General features: G+C 43.7%; 1 protein-coding gene across 2 annotated transcripts; it reads left to right on the top strand.

Annotated features, from left to right (window-relative positions):
• Positions 1-1,082: 1,082 nt before the first annotated feature.
• CLDN18 (claudin 18) lies at positions 1,083-27,512 on the top strand (the record flags this gene model as incomplete). 2 transcript variants are annotated; one of them, XM_080807293.1, is made up of 5 exons in its annotated part: positions 1,083-1,302; positions 21,215-21,379; positions 22,006-22,123; positions 26,261-26,371; positions 27,341-27,512. In XM_080807293.1, 5 exons carry the CDS (start codon positions 1,083-1,085, stop codon positions 27,510-27,512), a joined length of 786 nt encoding a protein of 261 aa, XP_080663419.1. The 2 variants fall into 2 exon arrangements, with proteins under 2 accessions (XP_080663419.1, XP_080663418.1); XM_080807292.1 differs by lacking the exon at positions 1,083-1,302 and adding an exon at positions 9,960-10,179.

Below are 27,512 nucleotides of genomic sequence, written 5' to 3'. Positions count from 1 at the left end.
GTGTATCTTCTTTGATGAGGCACTGTTCAGGTATTTTGCTTATTTTTTCATCAAGCTCTTCATTTTCTTATTGTTGAGTTTTAGGGTCCTAGTAGATTTTGGAAAAGAGTCATTTACCCTGGTAGGTTTTTTGGATATAAAATATTTCTTTGAAAATATTTTCCTTTTGCAAATATTTTCTATTTGTGGCTTGTCTTCTCATTATTCTGAAGTTGGTAGTTACTTTTAATCTCGATTTTTAGATATATAATTCTGTCATCTTCTGGTTTCTATTGCTGCAATTGATATACTGACAATAATTTCTTTCTTTCAGGTTTTTTGAAAGTTTTCCCCTTCATCTGTTGTACTTTGCAATACTACAATGCACCCAGATGTTGATTATTTTACTAACCTTTTGTGAAACTGTTGGGCATCCTTAATATGGGATTAATGCTTTTCATCAATTCTAGAAAATTCCGAGGCAATCACTTACCAAATAGTGTCTTTCTCTCAGCCTCTTTACTCTCCCATTCTGGGACTCCTATCAGATATATGTTGGAGCTTCTCATTCCACACTCCAAGCTTCTTACTGCTGGTTCATGTTTTCTATCCCTTTATTTTTGTCTATGTTTTGCATCATTTTCTCAGTTATATGCTTTAGTTCTATTTAATTTATTGAATTAGAGCAGCATCGATACCCTGGGAGGGCCTCACAGACAAAGCCCTTTCATCTCCAAGTATTTTTGAGGCATGACAACCTGCAGGCCCTTCCAGGCTGTGCCCTCTACCCCTGCTTTACCCTCTACAGAGGGGAACCTGGCTAATCAGGAAAGAAACTCCCTCTGAAGGTAAACAGTGAGTAGAGTGTACATATGGTAGAAAACAAATGGGTCTTGGTACCATGTTGTGGAAATTATCTCACTGGGGTAGATAAAGGAGGAGGACAAGCTCAGGTGGCACTGTTGAGCCCCTCCTCCATTGCATGGCCCATTTGTGACGTGGGCACCAACCTCCCCGAGAAAACACCATCCCTACACCCAGCACACTCAGAACCAGGCTGACCCTCTGTCGTGTGGCACTCTGTGTCAAGGCTGCACTCCACCATGGCCGTGACTGCCTGCCAGGGCTTGGGGTTCGTCGTTTCACTGATCGGGATTGCGGGCATCATTGCCGCCACCTGCATGGACCAGTGGAGCACCCAGGACTTGTACAACAACCCAGTGACAGCTGTATTCAACTACCAAGGGCTGTGGCGCTCTTGCGTCCGTGAGAGCTCGGGCTTCACCGAGTGCCGGGGCTACTTCACCCTACTGGGACTGCCAGGTAAGGGCTGGGTGCTGTGGGCCGGCAGGGAGATGGAGGCCGCTGCCTGGGGCACCATAGAGGAACGGCTGAGGAATGAGGAGCAGCAGTGACCGACACCAGAGTCAGAACAGGAGCACAGCAACCTTAGGGAGAGGCTCTTCCTGAGCTGTCAGGGCTCCTGTTCCCCTCACTAGCTAGTGCCCAGTTTTCACCAAGGGGACCATCGTTTCACAACTCCTATATGAGCAACAGCATGGAGACTCAAGCACACAGAGGAACAGGACTCAAGAGGGCCAACTTTAGCCCCCAATTCCCCCTCCCTGAAATGGGGACTGTGGATCTCATAATCGGAGTTTCATCTCCAGGCCCTTTTATTCCTGGGTCCGGCTTCCGGGAAGCCTGAGCCCGCAGCAGCAACAGAAAGGGGCAGAGGAAAGAGATTCATACAGAAAAAGAACTGAGCGCCATGGTTCTCTGAGGGGTGCTGAATGGGCCCCTTCTCTGGGCTCTCGGCTCCTGCCCTCCAGAAAATACTGGCCACATGGAATCAGATTCTGGGTGCTCTCTCTGCACAGGGGCCTTCTGTGGTAAGGGATCTCCGCCATGGAGGCAAGATGTGTGGCCGTGATTCCCCAGATTGGTATGAACCAGATTGTGTGTTTGTTGGCTTAGCAGCTTGGTCATTTTAACTTGAAGAAAAATTCAAGTCTCAAGAGGAGGTTTTAAAAGTGTTTTTTTTTTTTTTAAAAAGGAGGAAATGTTTAAAGTGTCTTTCACTCATGTAACAGAGTAAAACATTGAATAAACTTGTCATTTTTATTTTTTAGTTTTTTGTTCCTTCCATAAATATACATCAAAGTCTTGAGAGGGACACTGATCCAAGAAGGGCATTGAAGGGAGCACCAGAAATAGAAAATGGGGCTTTCCCCTCCAGGAACTTGCCATCTGACTATAGGGTCAAGGCTTAGAAATGCATAGAAGGTAACAAGTAAAGACTTAAGTCACACAGTGAATCATTCTTTTATACACTCCACATCTACTGATAGAGAGCTCACTGCAACCTCAAGATTCTTGGGGCTAGCACCCTTGAAATGATGAAAGTGCACCCCAGGCTGGGTGTGACCGGGTGCCAAGTGAGGCCAGAGGGCCAGGGCTGCAGAGATGAGAGGAGTATGGAACTGCTCAGGAAAGGCTCCACTGAGGAGGAAAAACCATAAGTGAGCCTGGAAAGCCAGGTAGGGTTTGGAAAGGGCAGGGACATGGAAGGAAAAGCAGCATGAGCAAAGGCATGAGGGTGCTACCCCTCAAGTCTTACTTGGGGGAAAACTACAGAGTGACCTTGGCTGGAGGAGAGGATTTGTGTGGGCACAATCATAGAAGGCAGTGAATGTTCTCTTCAGAGGTGGGGACTGGGTATAAACAAGAGGGCATGAGTCAGATCAGTGGGTGACCAACTGCGGACTCAGTGGGGTCTCTCTCCACAAGAGACTAGAGCAAAGATGAGCCTCTCCCACATCCTTGCATCCTGCTGACTCAGGCTTGGCTCTGAGACTCCCTCACCTCAAATGCAAAAGTTCAGTCTCTCCAGACACAAGGACCTGGGTCCACGCAGAGCTGGAGGCCTTGGTGGAGGGACTCAGCCGCACAGAGCCCCCATCTGAGGCATTCATGCGGTTCCACAAAGAGAGGATAACAATGGTGGCTCATGTACTAGGACTTGAGTAAACAACTGGTTTGCAACATTTTGTGTAACCTCTGCAAACTGCCTTGTGAGCTTGGTGCTATTATTATCACCCTTTTAGAAACAAGGAAAATGAGTTTGAGTGACTTGCCCAAGGTCAAATACAGATGGAGACAGGGCTCAGGCCCTGTTGTGCCTTCACCTAAGCCCCAGAGGGTTGCCCTAATAAGAAGACCTGAGACTCTCGGGCTCCAAACAGAAATCTCACCTCATCCAAAGCAAAAGCCCCCAGTGTGAAGGGGTCTTCCTAGCCTCACCTCTTGCCAAAGCCTGGTGCCCCAGCCCCACACAGACTTCTCCTTGGGCAGCTGTCCTGGACTAAGAACAGCTATCAACACGCCCCATATGTATTTTACAGATGGAGTCTGAGAGGGGCAGAGCAACTCGCCCAAACTCACAGAGCTAAAATTGGGCCAGACCGAAACTGCCCGTTAGGCCTTCTCTCAGAAACTTCGAGTGTGTGTGTGTGCACACGCATATGTAAGTCCTGTCAGTAGATAGTTTAGAGAACCATTTTTATAAAGAATTTTATAGGAATCCCTTTAAAGGAAAAAAAATTCTTACAGACCCTCAATGTTCACTTAAATTATGCTTATTTTAATGTTACTTTAATGTATTCAAGTAGAACAATAGATTTAAATTCCCAATGCATGTAAGTCTTATACAAGTACAAAAGGCACATTTGCAAATGTAATATAAATAACACTGAAAAGCTAATCAATCCAAAGTTAAAAATTAGTTTGATGTTAGGGATAGTGTTCATTTGCACTTGGATTTTAACAAAGATACAGCCTCCAGGCCATTGTTGCATTTTATTTGTTTCAGTGTTTCAACTTCAGTATCATTAACAGAGATTCTCTACTTGTGTAGGTTTGTTTTACAAAATGGCGTTAGTAAGTTTGAGGTACTCACCTCTCACACTCAAGCACAACCTTGTCATTCCTGTGGTAATAAGGTTTCTGAGGCTCAATGGCTCTCTGCAGTGGTCTTGTTCATTTGAAGTAAGGTTGTATTGAAATGTGGGTCTAAAATTATCAACCCAATCATTTCTGGAATTGGGGAGGGAACGTTCTCTGCTATATATTTACCACCACTGATTGCTGCTATCAGGTATGTGCAAGGACCCGGCAAGACAATGCTTGCCGGGGAAGCTGGTATGGTGTGGACCCCAAGGCACAGGTGCCATAGCTTGGAGCATCAGTACCACAAAGCAAGGATAGGTTCCCCGACTGTATTTCCTGTTTGAGCAAGAATGAACCCTTTGTTCACATAGCAGTTGAGAATACTTAATTGTCTTCTGGTATAAACGTGATAATTACCATCAACACAAACAAGAACCCTAAGAGCCAGCCTGAGGATCTGGAATGTACTTGTTTTTATGTCCTTTTCGTTGTCACTGAGATAAAAGTACAGAATTTTTAAATTTCCACTGAGAAGCTGCACACCCCAAAATGCAAGCACAGACTCAGGCTCAGAGGGAAGAAGTCAGGCCCAACCAAAGCTTCCAGAGAAACTTGAGGCATAGGACTGGTAGTCAACCTTCCTAGATAAAATCATTTCACTAGCCACATAACTGGAAGCCAACCTGTCCTGGGCTGATCGGGTTTGGACAAGTGCCTCCCTTGGAGTGAAAAAGAAGCTTTACTAAGAAAAAGTTAAGTCTTAATTACATGGAAATATATACTACAGTTTCCTAAATAATAATATTATAAAGATATGAATTTTTGAAGATGGGAATTTGTCCCTAATTAATGTATAATAATAAATCCTGTATTATTTTATTATTATCATTAGTAATAAATTTATTGAGACCTAACTATGTATAGGTATTTGTTTAATAAATTAGCATATATAAATGTGCATAAATTACATAATTATATACATTTACATAAGTTACTTATGCATACTTAAATTTTCACAGCAACACTATGATGTTAAGTAGTAAAATTATCTCCATTTTATAGATGAAGAAACTGAAGCACAGAAAAATTAAAGAATTTGCCTGATGATACTGTAATAGTAAGTGATAGAGGAAGATTCAAACCCAGGCAGACTTCCTCCAGAACCTAGGCTACATACCAAGAATTCTAATCAAAATACCACCGATAGTTTTCCTTCAGGAACTTGACAAAGTTTTTTATCCATAAGAAGAGGCAGAGGAAATTGATTTTTAATAGTTTTCTTAGAGAATAAAATGAAAATAGTGGGCTAACTCCACTAGATATTTAACCAAATTTTAAAGTTGTGGTAATTAAAATTGTGTTTTGGCCCAAAGATGGACAGAAAGATAAATGGAACAAAATCTAAAATTAAAAAGACATATATGTGAATTTCATATAGAGAGGATTTACAAAGCAATGGGGAGAGGAAAGCTTATTCAATAAGAAACTGCAGAAATTATTGATTAGCTTTTTTGAGGGGAAAAAAGAATTATAATAAAACCAATATAAATACCAAACTAGATTCCAGATTAAGTAATGTAAAAACAAAAAAATACTTTTAAATCTTCTAAAATTCTAAAATAATTCTAATATTGTTTTCTTCCTCTAAATAGAAAAAAAACTCTTAAGCATAGAAATGATGTAGGAAACACAAAAGCAAACTCATCTAACTACATTATTCAACAAATATTTATTAAGCACACATTATGCACCAGGTACTATGAAGCAATAAATAGAATATGTAAAACCATGAAAAAATTTAAAAAGCAAGTAATCAATGAGAAAATATCTTTTTAGTAATTATAACAGTACTACATGTTGGCTAATTGAACATAATAAAAAATAAATAAATAAATAAATAAGGGTATATTAAGATCTTAAACAGATAATTTATTCAATAAATTAACAGGCAAAGTCCTAAAATTCCAGTAACTAAATGAGAAAGGAGTACAATCTGACAATTCAGGAAAAGGAAAAAAATAGATTTTCATAAGCATTTGTTTTTTAAAAAAAGTTTCAAACTCAAATTTGCATTTCAAAATAATGCAAATTAAAACAAATGATTGTGTGTAACTTACCAAATTCACAAATTAGATAAGGGTGCAATGAGACAAGATCTTTCAAATACTGCTGCTAGAATAAAATTCATAGCAAAAAAATCTGGTTCTATATAAAAAATATTTTTTAAAAACTTCACGCCCTTTGACATCTTAATTCCACTCCTAAGAATCTATTCTAACTAATCAGAAATGCTGGCAAATAGTTTGGAAGGATGTTCATGGTAACATTGTTTTTCACACACACACACACACACACACACACACACACACACGCAGAACTTGGGGAGGGGTATAATCCAACTGCATAAGAATAGGTACTGTTTAGGTGAATAATAGCACCTCTATGTAACAGAATATTAATCTGCTAGGACTAAAATACTAATTTGCTCATATTGAAAAAAATGTTTAATATTACACATATTTAGTGATGTTTACAAAGAGCTTTAATTGTCTATGTATGCAATTAAGTTAAAAGAGCAAAACATCAAGTCATATAATCTCTTAATCATGTGAAAATACATATACAGAGAAAGGATAAAAAAGAAATAAGCCAAATATTTTCCCTAGTATTTAAAATTATGAATGATTTGGTAAAATTTCCTCTACTTCCAAATTTTCAATTATGAGCACCAAAAGATCTATTCTAATCCCTAATCAGAAATTAGGGATATACCGTGTGGTAATATTTTTTAAAAAAGAAATTAACAGACACATCAGTGATTTGTCTTGCTAGTATATTCGTTTTACTCCTCCTGTATTCCTAGCTGTGATATTTTATATTGCTATTCAACCACCATATTTTCCTAATTACCATAGAAGGCATTTTACATATTATTATTCCTAAAATGATATAAGGAAAGGGTAGGAGAAATTTTTTTCTCCAATATCAGTAAAATAATATGAACTGCTGAACATTTACAACCCAAAATGGCACTACCAGACTACATTTAAACCTGAATATAGGGATGATTTCCCTGAAGAAATCAGCAAAAAATTTTGTTCCATTTTAAAGATTATTAAACAAAGTTATAACAACCCCATTATTGTTAAACAAAATCAGACCATGAATTATTATTATTACATATTATTATAATCAGGCCATGAGTTGTTACTATTACTAGAGATACATTTAATGTATTTTAACAAAGCCTCTCCCATGAGCGAGGAACCCAGATTTTCCTCTGTGGACCCCCATTCACTCTTGAGCAGTTACCCTTAAAGCCGTGGTCCACTCATTTTATAGCCACCAAGAAGTGACAGTTTCCATCTTCCAGATGTTTTAAAATCTATCAATATTTATTTCACATTAAAAAAGTACACAGACTTACATTTTTTAAAAAATATGGAGATGGGGTACCTGGGTGGCTCAGTGGGTTACAGCCTCTGCCTTCAGCTCAGGTCATGATCCCAGGGTCCTGGGATCGAGTCCCATAGCAGGCTCTCTGCTCAGCAGGGAGCCTGCTTCCTCCTCTCTCTGCCTGCCTCTCTGCCTGCTTGTGATCTCTATCTGTCAAATAAATAAATAAAATCTTTAAAGAAAATATGGAGACTTACATTTTCTCTATATTCGTTCAGTATTCTACTAGATAGAAGTAGCTTTAGTTTATCCTTTAAAATTAACTTTTCCTTCTTCCAAAAAATGAAGTCACTGTCACTATTTCAAACAAAAAAGAAAGCTAATTCATTATTACCTGAATAATGTTTTTCCCCAGGTCTTACAATTTTGCCCAAAGCATTTGCATAGGGAAGGGGGGGGGGAACAGCAATGAGTGAGAATATGTAACTTGTAATAACCTATTACTTTTGTTTTTTTCATTTTCCATCTACTATTTCAGTGGCATTATAGTCAAGATATGGGGTGGGTGTTAGACAAAGGTCAAAAAATGAACAACCGGAAACCAAGCTCTTTATGAGTAAGAATACTGCTTCTTGGTTGAAACAAGAGCAAAATGGACTCTCTCCATAGAAACAGTGGCAGAATCATTCTTGAACTATTCCAGTACTTTCCAATCTAATTGGTCAATCCCCATCCAGCAGCAGATACTAGAGGCCCTTTTTCTACTTGCTTCCTCCTCACCTTTTGTACTTGGCCTTGTAACTCAGTTCAGGGAAAACAGACACCAATGCTGTTTCACCAAAAGGGATGTAACTCCTGCTTACTCTCTTTTTTTGAGTTTTCTGGCTCATGATTCACTCTCTACACTGATCACAGAACCTAGAGCAAGATAAGCACTTGAGGGGAGTGTGGTGCCTGTTCAAACTAGGGGGAGACCATCCATATTTGCTTTCTGTGTTTGCTGGGGAGAAAAAAGGAATGGGAGCAGTGGCTGGGTGCACTCAAGATAACATTGAAATGGCCAGATGCAAAGGCTTGTTTCCAGGAGAACCTGTACAGGCTAGAGATTGGTATGCTGGATGTGTTTCCAGGCCTGGAAATCCAGAGCTGGGGAAGCTGTAATTACAACGGTTCTGGGGGTGCCTGGGTGGCTCAGTCAGTTAAGTGTCTGACTCTTGGTTTCAGCTCAGGTTTTGATCTCAGGGTCGTGAGTTCAAGCCCCATGTTGACTCCATGCTGGGTGTAGAACCAACTTTAAAAAAAAAAAAAAAAGATGGTTCTGAATTCAGAGGCAAGACACACATGACCCCGAGAAAGTAGCAGGTCAGTCAATTCTCTTACAAAATCGAACTGGGTAGGCAAAATGCAATGGCTAATTTCTGGCCAGGTCTCTCTTTTTTGTGATTATATAATTCCTGATATTTTGACCAATTGTAGTGAAAACTTTCCTACAAAATATTGAAGACAGTGTGTGAGATCTGAAAGGGTGCTGAAGTATTCTACTTTAATATGCAAATGTTACAGACGAAGAAACCAAGACCTGCAGATGCTGAGCAGTTTGCCCAAAATCATCTAGCATACAGCATGTTAGTACAGTGTCAGGAGCAGATCCCAGGTCTCTCAGTAACCAGATCAGGCACTTGGGCCCAGCCAGCCCTGAGCCCTTCTCTGGCCTTTCTAGAACCTTCTGTGTCTGCCACGTGGTCTCCATGTGGTTCTCATGGTGTGAATGAAAGGGTGACATGGAGGTCTGCTGGACATCTCACTTCTTCTCCTCCTATTTCCAATACCTGTAAAACAAAAGCAAATCTCTAGGATTTGCCTTCCTGTTCTCAAAAGCGGGGACACCTTGCCTGCCTCTGCCACTCCACATGGAAATGGAGAAAGAATATCAGATCAGAAGTGGGGACTAGAGCTCCATCTTTGCTGACTTTAATGCATGTGTGACCCAAGGCACTTGACCAAGTTCTTCCATCTATTCCTACTTCACTTGCCTCAAAATAGATAATGAGTTTGGATAATAATACCTACTCTACCCATTTCTGTAAGAGCAAAATGGAAAGATGTGCATGGGAAGTAGTTTATGAGCTGTGAGGAGAAAATGTGGAAGTCTGATTCAAGGCGCAGTCTCTGGGGCCTTTGTTTTAAGTGAGGTCAGCCAAAGTGGTTTCCTGTGATGAGCAGAGCCTCAAGGAAAAGCTTGTAGGGGTGCTGGACTCGTCAGCTTTCTCCCCAGGTGGCGGCCGGCGAGCTTAAGGGACAGAGCCAGAGCCAGGGACCCAGGAGAGGCTGCCACGGCCTTTGCGCAAGGTGTCCATTTGGACAGCTCAGCTCTCAAACCAGCTGGGCCTGCGCAGCTCGACAGGACAAGTGCCTCTTGGGGCTGCTACCCTAACAAATGAAAAAATAATGCCCTTGAACCAAGAGTGAAACTGAACTATCTAAGGAAAACACTGTGAGCAAACACCAAGAGCTTAGGGAAACCATCTGATTAGGGCAGCCAGGCTCAGGGGCACTGCCCGCCCGCCCACACCCGGCTCAGGAGGAAGGCGCAGCTTGTCCTGAGCAGGTGGTCGGAGGGTGCGCGGGCTAAGGCCATGTCCACCACCACATGCCAAGTGGTGGGCTTCCTCCTGTCCCTCCTGGGCTTGGCCGGCTGCATCGCCGCCACAGGGATGGACATGTGGAGCACCCAGGACCTGTATGACAACCCCGTCACCTCTGTGTTCCAGTACGAGGGGCTCTGGCGGAGCTGCGTGAGGCAGAGCTCAGGGTTCACCGAGTGCCGGCCCTACTTCACCATCCTGGGCCTTCCAGGTAGGCCGGGCGGGGGACCGGCTGGTGAGGGCCGGGCAGGGACTGACCCGCACTCCCTGCAGCACCAGGGGTGACCCTTGCAGCCTTGGCTCAGAATAAAAGGTGTGAATAAGAGAAGTTGGCCCCGTGACAGAGAGGGCTAGATCATACGGGAGAAAATCGGAGAATTCATACTCAAGTCAAAGGAAGTACAGGGCATGAAGAAAAGGGATCTATTCTTAGGGCAAGCTCGGGATACTAGCATAATGGTCTTCAAAGGAGGAAATCATGTGTATGTATGTGCCTCTGACTTGCTCTTGCCTGTACGTACACGGAAGCAAGAAAGTAGGATGGTGAATATTTTCTTCTAGCCAAAAATGTTGACTGAGAGCTCATTTCCTTTCATTTTCAATTCAATTCAATTTTTCTTTGAAAAGTCGGAGTCTCAGGGCGCCTGGGTGGCTCAGTGGGTTAAAGCCTCTGCCTTCAGCTCAGGTCATGATCCCAGGGTCCTGGGGATAGAGCCCCGTGTCGGGCTCTCTGATCAGCGGGGAGCCTGCTTCCCCCCCTCTCTCTGCCTGCTTCTCTGCCTGCTTGTGATCTCTGTCTGTCAAATAAATAAATAAAATCTTTAAAAAAGAAAAGAAAAGAAAAGTTGGAGTCTCTGTGAGTGCCAGAAAATATATATTGCCATTCAATTATAAATACCCCTTTTCTTGCTTTGCATTGAGAAGTTCTAGTATGCACTCTTAAAAAACAACATATGCCAGAATATTAGAAAGTTATAATTAAAATAATCTCACAATATAATACCATTATAAATGTGACATCTTTTCACCCCTGAAGATGAAGTACGTTAAACCCCTGCTTTTAATACAGATTATTATTTCAAATGTGCTCATAGGAACGTTGCATTCTAGATATCCTGGGATCTACTTGTATTTAAAGAAAGAGGGTGGGCAAAAAGAAAATAAAAGGCCATTCTAACCAGTGGCTCCAAGTAGTGGCCAAAGATATGAGTTTGGTGAGGAAGTGTTAGGTTTGCCGCTCTGAAACGAGCACCTTGTGAGCAGGTAGGTGGAAATAAATTTTCACGACACTACCTATCCAGCACTTGAAATTGAATTATGAAAAGCAATTCAACTAATGTATCTTCATTTTTGGAAAGAAATAGAAGATGGGTAACAGAGTAGAATTGGAATAATTGCTGCATTTTGAAAGCCACTTTTTAAAAAGATTTTATTTATTTATTTGACAGAGAGAGAGAGAGAGAGAGAGAGAAGAGAGAGAGTACAAGCAGGGGGAGCAACAAAGGGAGAAGGAGAAGCAGGCTCCCCGCCCAGTAGGTAGCTGGAAACAGGACTCAATCCCAGGACTCTGGGATCATGACCTGGGCCGAAAGCAGACACTTAACCAACTGAGCTACCCAGGCACCCCTGGAAGTCACTTGTACTGCAGGTCCAGTAGGATCACCAACTGAGACCTGCTTAGGGAAACAAGGCAGGTAGGACCTGGCCGCAGGGCAGATAGCCACAGAGGAGGTATTATACTGTGGTGTGAGGGGAGAGGGCAGAAGGCAGAAGGTGCAAACATGGATTGCTGAGCTGCTAGCCTCACCTTATTTTAACTATTAAGTGAAGGAAAAAGATTGACCTCATACTCAAAATTAAGGGATGACATCCTATGACTTCATACCGAATAACCTCGAACCAGGACCCCACACATTACCAGTCTCTCTCTCATTCTGTTCCTTTTCCACTCATGGAGCCCCACACCATCCTCTCTCATCATCCCCTCTGATCAGCCCCTGTCCTTCTTGCCTCTTTCATCTCTCCTCCTTACTTAGGCTTATTTTCTTCTCTCCTAGAAGATCTCATGATTCTGATCATTATCAAATTCTGTCTCTCCCTGGGTCACTGAAAACCAAATTAAAAGAATAAATTTTACTTCCCCCTCTCACTCTTTGTCTTTCTCAGTCTGCTTTCCATCCTTCCTCTCTTTGGAGTGTTTACTCCTTTGGCTACAGCAGATGGTCAGGTAGACCGTCCAATCACCAGCTTCCAGTTCTCAGTTCTCATCGCCCTAGATATTTTAAAACCCAACCTTTCCCATGGATTCCCCGTTCACATAAATTCAGGGCAGAAATGACAGCCTGATGCCCACAGCCCCCTACATGCCTCACCTTGCCTGACTTCTCTCTTACTATTCCTCTGCCCTCAGGCTGTGCTCCTCCCTGTCCATCTACTATACCGTGGGCTTGGTCCTGGATATCCAATGCCCCCAATGCCAAAAGCCCCCCTCCACCGCCCCACTGCCATCTCACAAATCTTCTCACGTGCAAGGTCCAGCTCAAATATGACCTCCACTGTGAGGCCTCCTCACATGCCCAAATTGAATAGGATCCCACAAATCTCTGTGCCAGACCTAGGGCACGCTGATAGCATTGAGCGTATCCACCCTCGTGACACTGCTCACAATTTCGAAAAGCTGAAAAGCTCCAGGCAGCCCTCACACAGATATACCCCAGTCCTTCCTGCCTGGATCGGGGGAAGAGGATTCCATCAAAAGCCAGGAAAGACATTTCTTGAGCCTGAATTGCCAAAATAAATAACTGATATTAAATAACTGATAATGTATGACCATGGAGAACAGTGCAGATTTAAGAACAGCCGGGCCTCCTGCAGCAGAAGTGACCAAAATGTAAACTGGCATCCCATAATGCATATATTTGTTTGGTGACTTAAGATTTGGCCGACTTGAGGTGCCTGGGTGGCTCAGTCCGTTAAGTGTCTGACTCTTGATGTCAACTCAGGTCATGATCTTAGGGTCCTGAGATCGAGAGCCCAGAGTTGGGCTCCATGCTGGGCTGGAGCCTCCTTAAGATTCTCTCCCTCCCTTCCCTTCCCCCAACTTGCACCCTCTCTCAAAAATAAAATGAAATAAAATAAAATAAACAAAACAAAACAAAAAATATTTGGCTGACTAAAGTAAGGGATGGGCTGGAAGATTGTCAGAAGGAAAAGGGTAAAAAGATACCCCAAAACTAAAGGCAGAAATAGAAGAAGATGGAGCAGCCAGAGAGGAGTCCAGTGGGTGGCTGGTGGACATTTGTGGGGCTTCTGAGGAACCAGAAAGGGGTAATATTAACCACCCAGGACTTAGTACCTAGGGGGAACTTGGCCATCAAGAATAACCGCTGGAAGCATTTTCTTGAGCATGACAAGGTGCGTAGGGAAGATAGACTTGAAGCAGAGGATCTGAGTGAAATGCCTTAAAACAGAAATGAAGAGAGTTTAATTTTGACCTAGAACTCAGGGGAGTACCACCTTCTAGCAGAGAGGTAAGCTTTAAGGTATATAAAAGCATGAGGCAGGTACCCCTGTAATACCTGAGTTAGCAATAATAATATCACTACCAATTATCCACTTCTTCCTAAGGATAAGCTCTTTTCTTGCAAAATCTCACATAACCCTTCATTCATCTGATTAAAATGTATCACATTTAGTTAGAACTTACAGCCACAGAATAATTTAATTCCATTCAACTGGCTGTATTATGTAACCAAAGATAGACCAATGACATGAGTGTTGGTGGTAACAGGACTGTTTACCTGTAAATGACCAGCTCTGTGTAATGAATAGCCAAAGATTCTTTCTCATTATATTCCAAACAGTTAATGCAGCATGTAGTTCTCCAAGGACAGTGCCCAGAAATAAAAACAGTTACCATTTATTGGACTGCACATAGACCCTCCAGTTTAATCTTCACGGCAATACAGCAAAATGTGTATTAGCTTTGTTTTTTTAAAAGTGGAAACTGAGGAAGAGATTATGCTGAGTGAAATAAGTCAAGCAGAGAGAGTCAATTATCATATGGTTTCACTTATTTGTGGAGCATAACAAATAACATGGAGGACATGGGGAGATGGAGAGGAGAAGGGAGTTGAGGGAAATTGGAAGGGGAGGTGAACCATGAGAGACTATGGACTCTGAAGGTTTTGGAAGGGGCGGGGGGTGGGAGGTTGGGGGAGCCAGCTGGTGGGTATTAGGAGGGCACAGATTGCATGGAGCACTGGGTGTGGTGCAAAAACAATGAATACTATTACGCTGAAAAGAAATAAAAAAATTTTTTAAAAAAGTGGAAACTGAGGCTGAAATAGGGAGACAGAGTAAGGTGCCCAATTTCCCATGGATGGAAGATGGCAGAAGTGGGAAATAAAAATGAGGCCATAAACCTTCCAAGTCTGTATCTCTTCCCCTGCCCATGCTCAGGCCCTGCTTCTGCATTCCAGCTAGAAGAGGCTGCCTTTAGAATTGAAGAGAGTGCTCTGCACTTGTACACCAGCCCCTTGACCCATTTATCATCACAAATGCACAATTAGGAGTACCAAATTTAAAGAATGGATGACTTGTGTATCATTCCCTTTCCCCCACTCTGGAGACAGTGGGGATGGGGGAAAGGGCAGTCAAAGAGCAGGGTAGAGAGGAGGCAAAGACCATGGCCCTGGTCCCATAATGACGTCATGGTCAAGTAATGTTTTCTTTTTTTTTTTTTTAAGATTTATGTATTTATTTGAGAAAGAGGGAAAAAGGAGGGGCAGAGGGAGAAGAGAGAGAATCCCAAGCAAACTTCCCACTGAACACAGAGCCTGATATGGGGCTCCATCCCACCACCCCAAGATCATGACCTCAGCCAAAATCAAGAGTCGAACACTCAACCAACTGAGCCACCCAGTCACCCCAAGTAATGTTTTTTCTAATGTGTTTGCAAATATTTGGATGGAATGTAGTGCCGTGGTAGGGCCCTGTGATAGAGGCAAGTGAGTTGGGATTAAGAGCATAGCTTGACCAGGTACATCTCCTGACCTTGCTTTCCCCATCTGTGAAATGCCTCACAATAAGGCATCTGTATGAAAGTGTTCTGCGAACCATTTACAAGATCTGGCTTTTGGTGTCAATAAATCATTACTGCCCTGTCTACAACACCCACAACGGTTAGGACACTTGATCTTCCAGGGTTTTCTCCTTCTCCAAAATCAAGCATCTTTTATGAATCTTTACACAAAGTAAAGATTATTTAGGGACCTTCTTTTTCTCCTTTCAGTCCTCCATTCCAATTATGTTCTGGGCACATCATTGGTTTCCAGCCCCTTTGCAGGCACTGAGGGTCTTTTTTTTCTTTTTTTCATACAACTGGCTGCATTTGCCCCTTTCTATTGCAATGTGAAAAAACAACAGCCACTGGAAAGCTAGGGAGTTTCCCATTAACCTATTGATCGTATTTACACACACAGGAATGGGGGTTTTTCACAAAATCACACTTAACGCAGAAATCAATTCCACAAAATCTAAAGCAAAAATCCACAAAGGAAAAAATATGGAAATGCTTTTCAGCATCCTTTCCAAAGGAGCCACCTGGTTTATTTCTCCTTCCTATTGGCTGACTGCTTCACATGAAGTCCAGCATTCGTAATCCTGTGAAACCAGTTGTGCTCCAATGTCTGGTGAAAGAAACTGGCCCCAAGAGGGAAAGTGGTTATGAGTTAGTCATACACTTGAAATTAAATCTGGGGGAGCCTCTTGGTTTTGCTCAAGATGCTTTCTCTTTCTTCCCAAAAGAAACATATTTTAGCCCAAACAGGCCTTTTTCAATATGTGGACAAACATCTAAACGTGTGCACACTATTGTGTGTCTGAAGGAGATCCCACAGAGAACTGAGCACACATCTACAAAGCCGGAGAGAATCTGTGCCTGCAGCGTGAAATGAGGCTGCCTGCCCCATGCAGACCCAGGAATCAAAATGCCTCCCCAGCTTGTGACCGCCAAGGCTGCTGCTTGGAGAGCAGGGGCAGCCACACAAAAAGTATCATGCTCCAGCACGGGCTAGTCAGTGGTGGGCACCATTTCTTACTGGGGACGCACGTGACCAGAGTCACATAGTTGGACCCCACCTGAGAGATGAAAAGGAAGGGCAATGAAGGCGGATGCCACCCCCCCCCAGCCTCACCCCTCACCTGCCCCCTCCCTCATTGCCAGTCAGATCTTGAGCCCATTTTTCCTGATCTTCCCTCCACCCCCACCCCCGGTCTTGGTCCAGGTCTTATTCTTCTTCTCGTCTCAAATCTTATTCCCCTCTGGCCCCTCATATTTCCTCATGCATGGCTTTCTCAAATCCTCAACGATATTTTATCAGCATGTGATAGGATTCAGGTTTATGCAGTTGGTACCAGCCAAAGCCACGTGGAGCTGAAGAGAGAGAACTTCTTTTCTCTTCTCTTCTTTTCTGATATTTTCTGAGCCTGGCTTAGTTCTGTGCTGGTGCCAAGTAGCATCTGGTGCTCACAACATCTCTTTGCAAGAGATAGCTCTGTCCCACTCCAGGGCTGAGGAAACTCGACTTCAGTGAGGTTAAAAGACTTGCCTAACAACACCTACCTGGCTTCACATTGTTCTGTAGAATTTCATGAGATACAAAGGACTTCCATATTGGTTCCCTGAGATCTCAGGAGAATCTAGGCCCTTCTACCTTGTTCTGAAGGACCTTTTCTCTGAGGTCTGGCCTCAGACTTCCCTCCTCTGGGCTCCCCTCCTTTGGACTCCTCCATCAGCCCTCCCTGCCTCCAGTCTGAAGCCACTTTGTGCCTGAGGTGTGGGTCCTCTCTAACTGCCACTAACAAATGCCCCAGGTCACACCTTTGTCTCATAAGCCCCACTCCCCAACACCCCAGCTAGCTCAGGGATGTCAGCCACTGGGAACTCTTTCCTCTCAACTTGTCACTCTGAGCACCTCCTCCTGAGCCCTGTGGAGGGCTGTTTTCCCAGATTACTCCTTGAAATTTTGTGTTATTGAACAATTTAATGAAAATCTCTAGGGGTGGAGGCAAACATTAACATTTCTTTAAAATTTCCCCCAGGAGATGCTAAGGTACAACCAGCGTTGAGAACCACACCCAAAGGCACCCTGTATGTCAGTCCATAGCTGGTTTGGGGGAATTAGATATTTTGCAACTGGGAGGGAACACTGAGTTCCCATTTTTTCTGTTTGCTTCTGTCAGCCCTGAATCCTGCCCACCCTTCAAGCCTGATAATGCCTCATTGTTCATTGGAAAGAATGCTGTAGTCACACCTTTGGTGCAGGGAATCAGTCTACAGAGCCGTTGACTCACCTGTTATCAGCTGATAAGCCTATATGCCTCTTGCTTGGAATAGCAAATAAGAGACAGAGTGGCTAAAAGAGAAACCCACCTCCTTTGGGAGCAGTTTCTCTGGTTACCTATCTATGAAGAATTAGAACTCCAGATGGTAGAATCTTCCAACTGGAAAGGAAATAGAGGTCACCCCCATGCATGTCCATGGTCATTACTAGGCTTAGGGGGTTTCTAGCAATGAGTGGTGGAGAACGTTTCCTCCTACTTTCTGGAACCTGCCCCCATCACAGCTCCCACTCTTAGAAGAACCCATCAAGGAATCTCCAAAGCAAGGCAGACTTTGGTCCATCCATCCAGGTCCAGGGTTGGGACTTGGACAGTCGTCCCACAAGATATAAAACGTAAAACATAAAACAATGTTGTGTCTTTTCCAACCACAGAAAGGGGTAGGAATAAGCTAGAAACAGTGTCTAAGAAATAAAAAAGTGCTCAGGGTGAAGGTGGACTCCTATTTCAAAGCAGGTGCCATTGTTCATCCAAAATCCAGAGATCAAGAGAGCAGGAAAGAAATGAGGCCTTGTCATGCAAACGTGACTCCACAGAGGCAAAAGGACCTCTGAGAGCCTGAGGCAAAGGCTGACCAGGACAGGCTGTCCAGGGCTCCTGTACCCAAGGGCTCCCGTACCCAATGGCTCCCGTGGCACAGAAGCGGCAACTCTTCACAGGAGGCAAGCCCACCGTGCTTTCACCTCCCACTTGCCAGTCTCACTGCCCTTCTAATCCAGCAACGTCAGGCAAGGTCATGTGCCTCAGCCACGGCCACCTGGTGTTATGTTCTCGGGAACAAACATTAAAACTACCCAGTCAAGAGAGTCCATGATTCCACCCTCACCAAGAGTCCAGCAGAAAAGTAGAATGAGGAAGGGACATCCTTTATCTTGCCTCATTAATATTGTTTCTTTGGTTTTTATTTGTTTGGTTGGTTGGTTGATTGGGTTTTGGCTGTTTTAACCAGATGCCCTGCTAGGTGGTTCTCAAAAGGGATAAGTGATTTTGTTCTCTGAATAGCTTAAGGCTTAAAATGTCAGAATGAGAGCAGTGTTTAAAACCTCCAACCCAGATTCTGGGCAGATTTGAAGCTTACGAGAGGCCCATGGGGACAAGATGAAGGGAAAGTCAACTCCCTTTCTCTTCCCATATGTCCAGTTTTCTGGTAATAACATACATATTAGTAGAGCTTGAAGGACATTTTCTCAAGTCTAGGGCTACTGCCTGGATGTTCTCTCCATAGTTGTCCTGAACCAGGCTTGTAGTGTAATTGTATATGTTAAAGAGAACTAGAACCATATCATGAGCAACTGTGAGGAAATGGGTCTATTATTACTTAGCCAAGGTACTCCCAAAGTGAAAAGAAACTTGAGGTTCAGGATTTCCATTAAAAATATGACCTTCCCAAGACATACACTGCTTTAAGGCAGTGATTATTTTTTGTGAAACTTTATACCTCCTATGGCATCTGACAAAGGGTTTTGTAGAGAATTTGAGCTTTAAAATATTCGATGAATGAATGACTGAATTCATTGATGAGTTGTATGATTATGTGACATATGGCTATGAGTATATACCAACATATGCTGGATGCAAACACAAAAATGTAAATGAATACACAAGTAGTTGACACATGCTTGTATTTGTTAATAAGGGGATGAACAGGCTGTTTGTTCCCAGTCTCCCACAGGGCCAGCCAAGCCCTTGAGCAAGGCTTCAGAGAACATAGGTGACACTCTAGAGCCCTTCTGTATTAAGAGTGGATCCAAGGGCCACTCTAAAGGCCCTCCTGAGCTCTCTTTGCCCTACCGGGGTCACTGCGGCTCTGGCATGAGAACTCAGCTGTAATCTCAAGATGCCAGTGTTAATCAGTTCAGTTCTCCCAGGAAAGAATGGTCAGATCCTACAGGATTGACCCACACCATAAACCAACACATTTACCTTGCTAACATAGTTGCCAATGGGACCAAGACTGATGATGGCTGCATGTAGAATTCTCTTCTCAGCAGAGAAGCAAAGTTAAAATCAGAAGTTGGTTCAGGGAGAAGAGAATCAGAATCAAGTGGAGTAGAACTAGAATGGCTGGATATCATCATCTCCATACAAGGAGACACCTGGTGAGAAGGTTGCCTGGGCTTCCATTCCTCAGACAATGCAGAAGGCTCTTGAATGAGTTCCGCAAGATCTACCTCTCCTTTTTCAATAGACTTCATCGGTTGCCAATTCTTCCATCTGATCAGCTGCTTTGTGATATGCACCTCAGAGTGAGTGAGCTGGCAGGTCCAGCGATAAAGGCCATATTTCAGACAGAAGTCTTCCTGAAGAGATTAGAGAGAAAATGTTCCCAGGAAATTCCTTGTCTTGAGAGTCACATTTAGAAATAATCTCCTGACACAGGTTATTCCCTGAGATGATTTTTAGAGACTATTTCCTTATACATTCTTAGCATCCATTTGAGGAGATGATATTTCACAGCTGAGTCTCCATGTTTGGAGGATACATTCTCTTAGGTGCTTACAGATCACCTGACCTTGATGGCAGCCTGCTTTTCCAGGATTAGGTACCTCAAAGTGATGTACTGTGATGGAGAAAGTAACCATTTTGGGATAGTTCTGGGTTTGACCCCCAGGTCTTGCTTGTTCCTTGGTATGTGTCCTTGAAGCTCTCTAACCTCGGACTCTCAGTTTCTTCAACTATAAAATGGAGGTAATCATATCACCCACATTGCAGGGTTTGTTTTGTTTTGTTTTTTTACTGTGGATTAAGTTTTTTAATGTCTAAAAAGCCACTGATAGCTTTCAATCAAAATGTAGCAATTGGCTATGATAACTGGGGTAGGACAGAGCTTTGCTTCCCACAATTCTCCAGTTCTACTCTATCAGAAATACCCATGCTCAGGGCCTTCCCCTCTGGAGAACACAAGGGACTCATTTGTCTTTCTTTTGTAAAATGCATTATGCTTGTAGTGGGCATGTTTAATGACTGTTTTTCCCCACTTTGGCATAAGATCCATGAGTGCAGAGGCCATGCTGACATATTAATTAAGGTCATCCCTGTGCCTAGTCATAGGGTCTCAGAAAAAAGCTGTTGGGATGAGTCATTGCATATTAAGGACACACTAGAATCCACTGTGGATATATCTGGAAGGGAGGTCACTGCTGCAGGGTCCAAGCAGAACCTACAGTTTCCATTGTTTCCTGAGAAGGGAACTGATGATAAACTGGTTGTGTTGAAAGGCCTGTGATTGAGACATCAGGCTTTTCATATATACCCAAAACCTATGACTCATACTGACTGTAGTAGTCCATTTGCAAAGAGACAAAAATACGGTGCCCTTGGTATATCACCTAGCAAACTTGCTCATCACGTGCTATAAATGAATATTGGGTTTTCCTAAAGTGGACACAACAATACGAAGCTTTGAGCCCATATGAAGAGACTAGAGGAGAAAAAGTTGGGGTTAGAAGTCAAAGCCACACAGTTTTACTGTAAGTTCTATCAATAATTTTTCATGTCACCTTGGTCAAGCCATTTCCTCTAAGTAGACCACAGATTATCAAGCTTTAAAATGAGGAAAAAGAATAGCTCAATTCCACTGGCTGTCCCAGCTCCACAATGTCCTCATTCTACAGACAACCATGGGCAGGTCCTTCAACAATCAGAGGATTGTACATGTGGTTTTGCATCTCTCACAACTCCACGTACCCTGGCGATGGCAAGGGTCACAGTTCATGGATTTGCTATTTCTTGGGAATTTGGTGCTGGTTGATTGTGGTTGCTTTGTTTTACTGAGCCAAAGCCTAATCAGTCATGTGGAGGTGGTCTTATCTGCAGCTCGTGTCTTGTTCCTCCTTCTGCAGCCATGCTGCAAGCAGTGCGAGCCCTGATGATCGTGGGCATTGTCCTGGGTGCCATCAGCCTCCTGGTGTCCATCTTTGCCCTGAAGTGCATCCGCATTGGCAGCATGGAGGACTCCGCCAAAGCCAACATGACACTGACTTCTGGGATCATGTTCATCATCTCAGGTAAACAAGGAGCTGAAGTTCCCTCTCTGAAATGGGCTTCTGGGAATGTCAAAGCAAAATCATTCTGGCAGAGGAAACACAACTTCTCTCTACTGAGCATGGCTGGACCATGGATCAGAGCTTTACACACTGGGATTCAAGATCTGAGATTAGGGCCCAATTATGCTGTACAGAATTGTCATGAGTGTTAAGGTCCCCCTTAACTGCCACCCCACTTTATTAGAAGAGATTATCAATCCTAAGGTAGTCATGTGACTCAGTCCCTAAAGGCATTATTTTGGTAAGACTCTAGAAAAATGATTTTAAGGGAAGAGCACTTAACATCATGAAAGGGCCAGGCCCAAAATATTTGTATTATTAATCCCTTGTCCTAAGATGCCTGGAAAATCTCTTTCTGCACACATACAAATCCTTCCACAATTAGCAAGATAAGAGAGTCTAAGCACCTAACACAATGTCTAGCACAGAGTGGGAATTCAAGAATCAAGGCTTGGATTAGCCATTCTGTTACAGGAATGGAATATTCTCCAGCCTGCTCATCTAAACTCATTTAAGCACACATTGCCTCAGAAACATTGTGATCCCTTTAAAGCTGACTCTGGAGCTTTCTCATTCTTGGCCCACAGGTCTCTGTGCAATCGTTGGAGTATCTGTATTTGCCAACATGCTGGTTACTAACTTCTGGATGTCTACAGCTAACATGTACACCGGCATGGGTGGGATGGTGCAGACCGTTCAGACCAGGTAACCTCCTAATCTAGTCTTAGTATTCTGTGGTGAGTACGGTTGTAAAAATCCTATTAAACACATATGCCTAATGTGACTGTCAGTGCCTGAAATAGCAAAAATTTATCAGAGGCAACCATGTCATATCGTAAATCAACAATGATCTGTAAATTCATAAACTTCATTTCAGTGAAATATCCTTGGTGCTATGACTTGAGGCTGAGCTGACATTTGCATTGAAATACAGCGACAGTTCACAGTATTTATCTAACACGCTTACACAGGCCCCATTGTGGTGGCAATGAAACGGGCACTATTAGCCCAGGCATGTAAATGAACCTCAACCTGCACCTCCAGGCCATGACAGGAACCTGGCTAGGGACAGGTGAAAGCTTGAGTAGAACTGAGCAGAGTGTGGTACAGGTGTGAAGAGTAATGTTATGTTTCTTCCTTGAACAGCTGCATCTTCATTTCATTCACACATGTATTCATTCGACAAATGTATGGAGCACCTGCTGTGGGCCAGGAACTGTTCTGAGTGCTGGGGATAAGAAAAGGTCCCCATCCTCATGGAGGTTGTGGTCTAGCCGAGGGAGATGAACCCCCATGATAATTTGGCGTCTAAAGGAGGGTAGAACTTCTAAATGATGCAAGAGCAATTCTGAAACCCATATTCATTTAACCACTTCAAAGAGATGTATTTCAAAGCAAGAAGCAGCAGCAAATTCTTAAAGAAGAAAGATCTTGCCCTGAGAGAGTCATGTAAATATTATATCTAAGTGATCTGTCATCTCTGGAGTGGATACACTTGGTATTCCTCCAGCCACACCATCGTGGGATACAAAGAGGAGATGAGGTTGGGATGCATCCATTAATCTCTGACTCCCTGGAACTCCAGTCCCCATCCTTGCTCTGCTTTGTTTCAAGAGAGGAGGAAGTGATCCCCATAAGCTCTTCCCATCCTCCTATATGATTTTTCCATTATCTCTTGGTTACAAGGACAACTTAGAAGTATGCTGACCAACTCATTTTGGTTTTCTGGGAACTTTGCCAATTTAAGCGCTGAAAGTCCCACATCCTGGGCAACTCTTCCTTCGTGGGCAAATCAGGATGGTTGGTCAGCCTACTTAGAAGAGTATATGAAAAGCCCACCTTATCTGGAGTATCTGGGTGCCTGGGGTCACTGTCCCTGCCTAGAGGGGTCATCCACCCAACTGGCACCTGGGACTAATGCCTCCATCATTCTCCCACACCATCTCCCTAAAACCTGCCCCATCCCTTCGGCAGCCAACTTATATCCTGAGATCGAGACTATAGTATTCTGAGAGTCCTCCTGAATGCCTTCCTCCATGGATGGGCAGCAGTTTTTCCCTTTCTTCTGTCTTCTTATCCTGTCTACCCAGAAATCACACAGGACAGTACAGCTTCCAAGAAAGGCCTTGGCAGTCAGTTGAAGGGACTTTCTGGTACCCCATTGGGCTTTCTGGTATCCCTTCCTCTGCTATTGCTGCATTGTATGTACCTGAGCTACAAATTGCCTTCATTCATGCTATACACAGCTTGCGAGGTATGTTGTATTAGCCTACACATTGCATTTTATAACCTGCATTAATCACCAACTTTTAAAAAGTAGAAGTGTGTCGTAGATTGGGTTACTCGAAAACAGATCCTGAGAAACAGATCCCAAGGCTCTGTTTAGCGATTTATTAAGGAAGGGGAGACTGGGTAGGAGAGAGGAACCCAGGGTAGAGAAGGGGGTAATTGCAATGAAGTCTGGGACTCAATCCAATCCTGGGGAGCTGTGAACAAGACAATCTCCGAGTTGCCCTGACTTCAAATTGTCACACTTCAGCACTAGTCAGCCTCTGTGCTTGTGGGTAAAATGGCTCCAGGGACTGTACCAAAGCTAGAGCTCCAGGGGGGAAATATGGGGGCGGGCAAGCAAAGGCAAAGACCACAGGAGCTGAAGAAATGGTTAAAGGAACATAGGGGACCTGGGTGGAGTACCATTAATGCTTTCTACAAGGATATTTCACAACACACACACACACACACACACACACACACACACACACTCACACAAAATCTGTTTTCCCAGCTTCTTGAAAAAAAAAATCAGATCTGACAATACTGGGCCCTCATCCTCTATGACGACAATCTCTGCAGCTAAGAGACAGACGCCCTCTTAGCAAGGACTCACCCTCTCCAGTTTATCAAATGTCCCAGCTCTGAGGTCATTTATCACTGGGCTTGTGGGGTTTTTTCCCCATATGAGAGAGTTAAGAAAGTGAAATATTTTCTTATACCCAACCCACTTCACCCATTTAAATTCCATACCCATCCCAGTTAAGTATTTAAGTTTGCTGACCTTGACCAAGAGGTCTAAATTAAAGAAGGGGACCTCATTCCCCCTACACAGAAGATAGAATTAGCTTCATGACTAACACTGAGGGCTTTGGAGGCAGAGGGATCTGCATTTGAATCCCAGCAACTCCTTCCTGGGTCTTTGAAAAAGTTGCTCAGCCTCTCTGAGCCTCTGTCTCTTCATCTATAAAATGGGAATGATAAATCCTGCCAAATGGGACTGATGGAAGAATTAAATAAAATTTTGATAAAAGAGTCCTTCACAGTTTCAGTAAGGGCTCAATAACTGGAGCGATTTTTGTCATCATTAACATTGTGCAATCACTCAAACATCCGTAGGGGTATCAAGGACAGGGTTTCTGTCAGGACAGACGGACCAGGACTGCCCCCAGGAGATTCACCCAGGGGCTGGAAGAGGAGTCTTAGGAAGAGGTCAGCTGTTAAACCTCTAGCTACAATGGGGAGGACCAAGGGGGTGGGATGGGGTTCTTCATTCCAAGCCAACAGCACTCAAACCAAATGCCTGTCTTTTCCTAGTCCAAAGGAAATAAAAATAGCCTACAAATAAATGTTCTCCCAGAACTTTTTCAAGCCCTGAGCTAAGTCTGCCAGCTTCGCCCTTTACATTACACTTGGTCATCCAGCTTATGTTGCTTACTTTGATCCTGCTAAAATGTGTATACTTTTTAAGCACATCTAAAGTATCTTATTTTCTTAGGTTGCAGAGGTCTGCACACATTTCTGTCTTCCAAGTACTGGTATAATGTTCTTATTTTATGATTTTTAAACATACCAGTGATTCACAGTGTTCTACAAACATCCCCATGATCCTTAATGAGCCCAAGGGGAAAACCTCCACGGGCAGGCATCCACTGTGCTGAGCTCTCCCTTCCTGTGAGATTCTTGGAGATGAAGGGAAAGTTACCAGCTAACACTGAAATACCCACTGACTTCCTAACAGCTTTTGGTCACAGTCTCCACTACCTACAAAGGTCCATTTGGAATGAGAATTATTTTATTTTCAGGACAGCTTGTTCTCAGACAATCCTGCTCAGAGGTAACAAGTCCCATGGAGGCACCCCTCCTAGGGGAAGTGTACCAGCTTTGGAGTCAGATGACACAGGTTAAAGTTTCAGTGTGGGCTCTAGAACAGAAGCACTGGGAAAGTAGAATCTGTGTTCCCTATGTCCCAGTGCCAGGGCAGTGTCAGGCACATAGTAGGAGCTCAATAAATACGTGTTGAACAGATGCATAAACAATGAGTGGAAGAATGAATGGTCCCTTCACATTAGTTCTTTCTGAAGATAATGCCCCTACCTGCATGGACAGTTTCCAGGGTACTTGAATTAGGTAAGATGAAAGCTTATTGGCCCACAGGAAGAACTCAAGGCGCCAAAATACCTTCAGAAATAATAACTTCAGACTGATTCCACATCTCTCAAATTCCTCTTGCCAAACCTTTAAGACACTCCCTAATGTCAATCGGGAAGGAGGTGGGTTTCCAGAGATGTTTCTCTGAGATTAGAGACTTATAATTAATTCCATGCCTGAGTGATGCTAGGGGCCAGAGAATCCCACTGCCGTTTGGCTGACTAGCTTCCGTCCCAATTCTGCTCTCTAGGGCACCTCATTCAGTTGGCCAAGACCCAAAGGAGTGCGTGTTCAGTGCATGGGCGAGGATGGGTGTGGAAGCCACAAGAACTGACAAGAGAGGATGGGTGTGGCCAAGTACAGTGGGTAGAGTCTGGAGGGTTGAGTCGCCCACATTCATCGCTTCATTTTCCCCCTCAGGTACACCTTTGGTTCGGCTCTGTTCGTGGGTTGGGTCGCTGGAGGCCTCACACTAATTGGGGGTGTGATGATGTGCATTGCCTGCCGGGGCCTGGCGCCTGAGGAAACCAAGTGAGTCTCCCCATCCCAGTGCAATCAAACATTTAATCCAAGTCCATTTTAAAGTATAATTTGGAGCCAGAATGATCAGTCTAGGTTTATGGAAGAACTTATTAACTAAAGGATCCTGAACCCTCTCTTTTATGGGGAACCTAAAGAACGGAATAGGAACATTTCAGCTGAGTGGATTTAGGAATGATCCTGTTTGAGAGAAAAAAATATCCCCCCAGGTTCCCTCTGACTTCAGGATTTGATGGTTCTCAGCTGAAAGCAGTCCGCCCACCGGGGGATATTTGGCAACAGCTGAAGACTCCTGATTGTTGCAGCATCTTTGCAGTGGGGCAGGGGTGATACTGGGATCAAGTGCAGGGGGCGTGGGGGGGGGTGCTGCTAAACTTTCTGCGATGCACAGGAGAGGCCCTCATGACAGAGTCCTCGGTTCCAAAATGCCAAAGTTTTGCTGCAGAGAAAACCCCACTGTACCCCCAACATGGACCTGGAGCTGGGAGACCTGGATCCCGGGCCAGATCTACTGCTAACTAGTCCTGTGACTTCTAGCAGGTCATTTGCCTTCTCTGGGCCTCTGTTAGCTCATCCATAAACTGAGCGGATGAGAGAAGAGTGGCTCCATGGATGTGCCTTCCAGCTTACAAATTCTGTGATTTTTTTTTCTGCCATAACCATGTTCCCCCAGACATTGTTTCTGATTCAGCTTCATTTTAATTGATTAACAGAGGGAACTCACTAGTCATTAATTACCGGCTCTAATACAAAACAAGAAATTCTGCTCCAGTGCAGAGGCAGAAAAACCAGTGCCTCAAAACCTAGGGTGACCAACCATCTGAGTTTGCCCAGGACTAAGGGTTTCCTGGGATGCTGGACTTTCAGTGCTAAAACCAAGATATCCTGGGGTAAATGGAGTGGGTTATCCTCTTACCAAATACATCTGTGGTCATGGAATGTTTCTTTTTTTTCTTTCAGCTACAAAGCTGTGTCTTATCATGCCTCAGGCCACAACGTCGCCTATAAGCCCGGAGGCTTCAAGGCCAGCACTGCCTTTGGGCCCAATAGCAAAAACAAGAAGATATACGATGGGGGTGCCCGCACAGAGGATGAGGTACAGTCTCATCCTTCCAAGTACGACTACGTGTAG

This window comes from Martes martes (genome assembly GCF_963455335.1).
Source record: "Martes martes genome assembly, chromosome: 1".
NCBI classification, from domain to species: Eukaryota; Metazoa; Chordata; class Mammalia; order Carnivora; family Mustelidae; genus Martes; species Martes martes.
The sequence above is the reverse complement of the archived record's forward strand: the minus strand, read 5'-3'. Positions and strand labels throughout refer to the sequence as shown.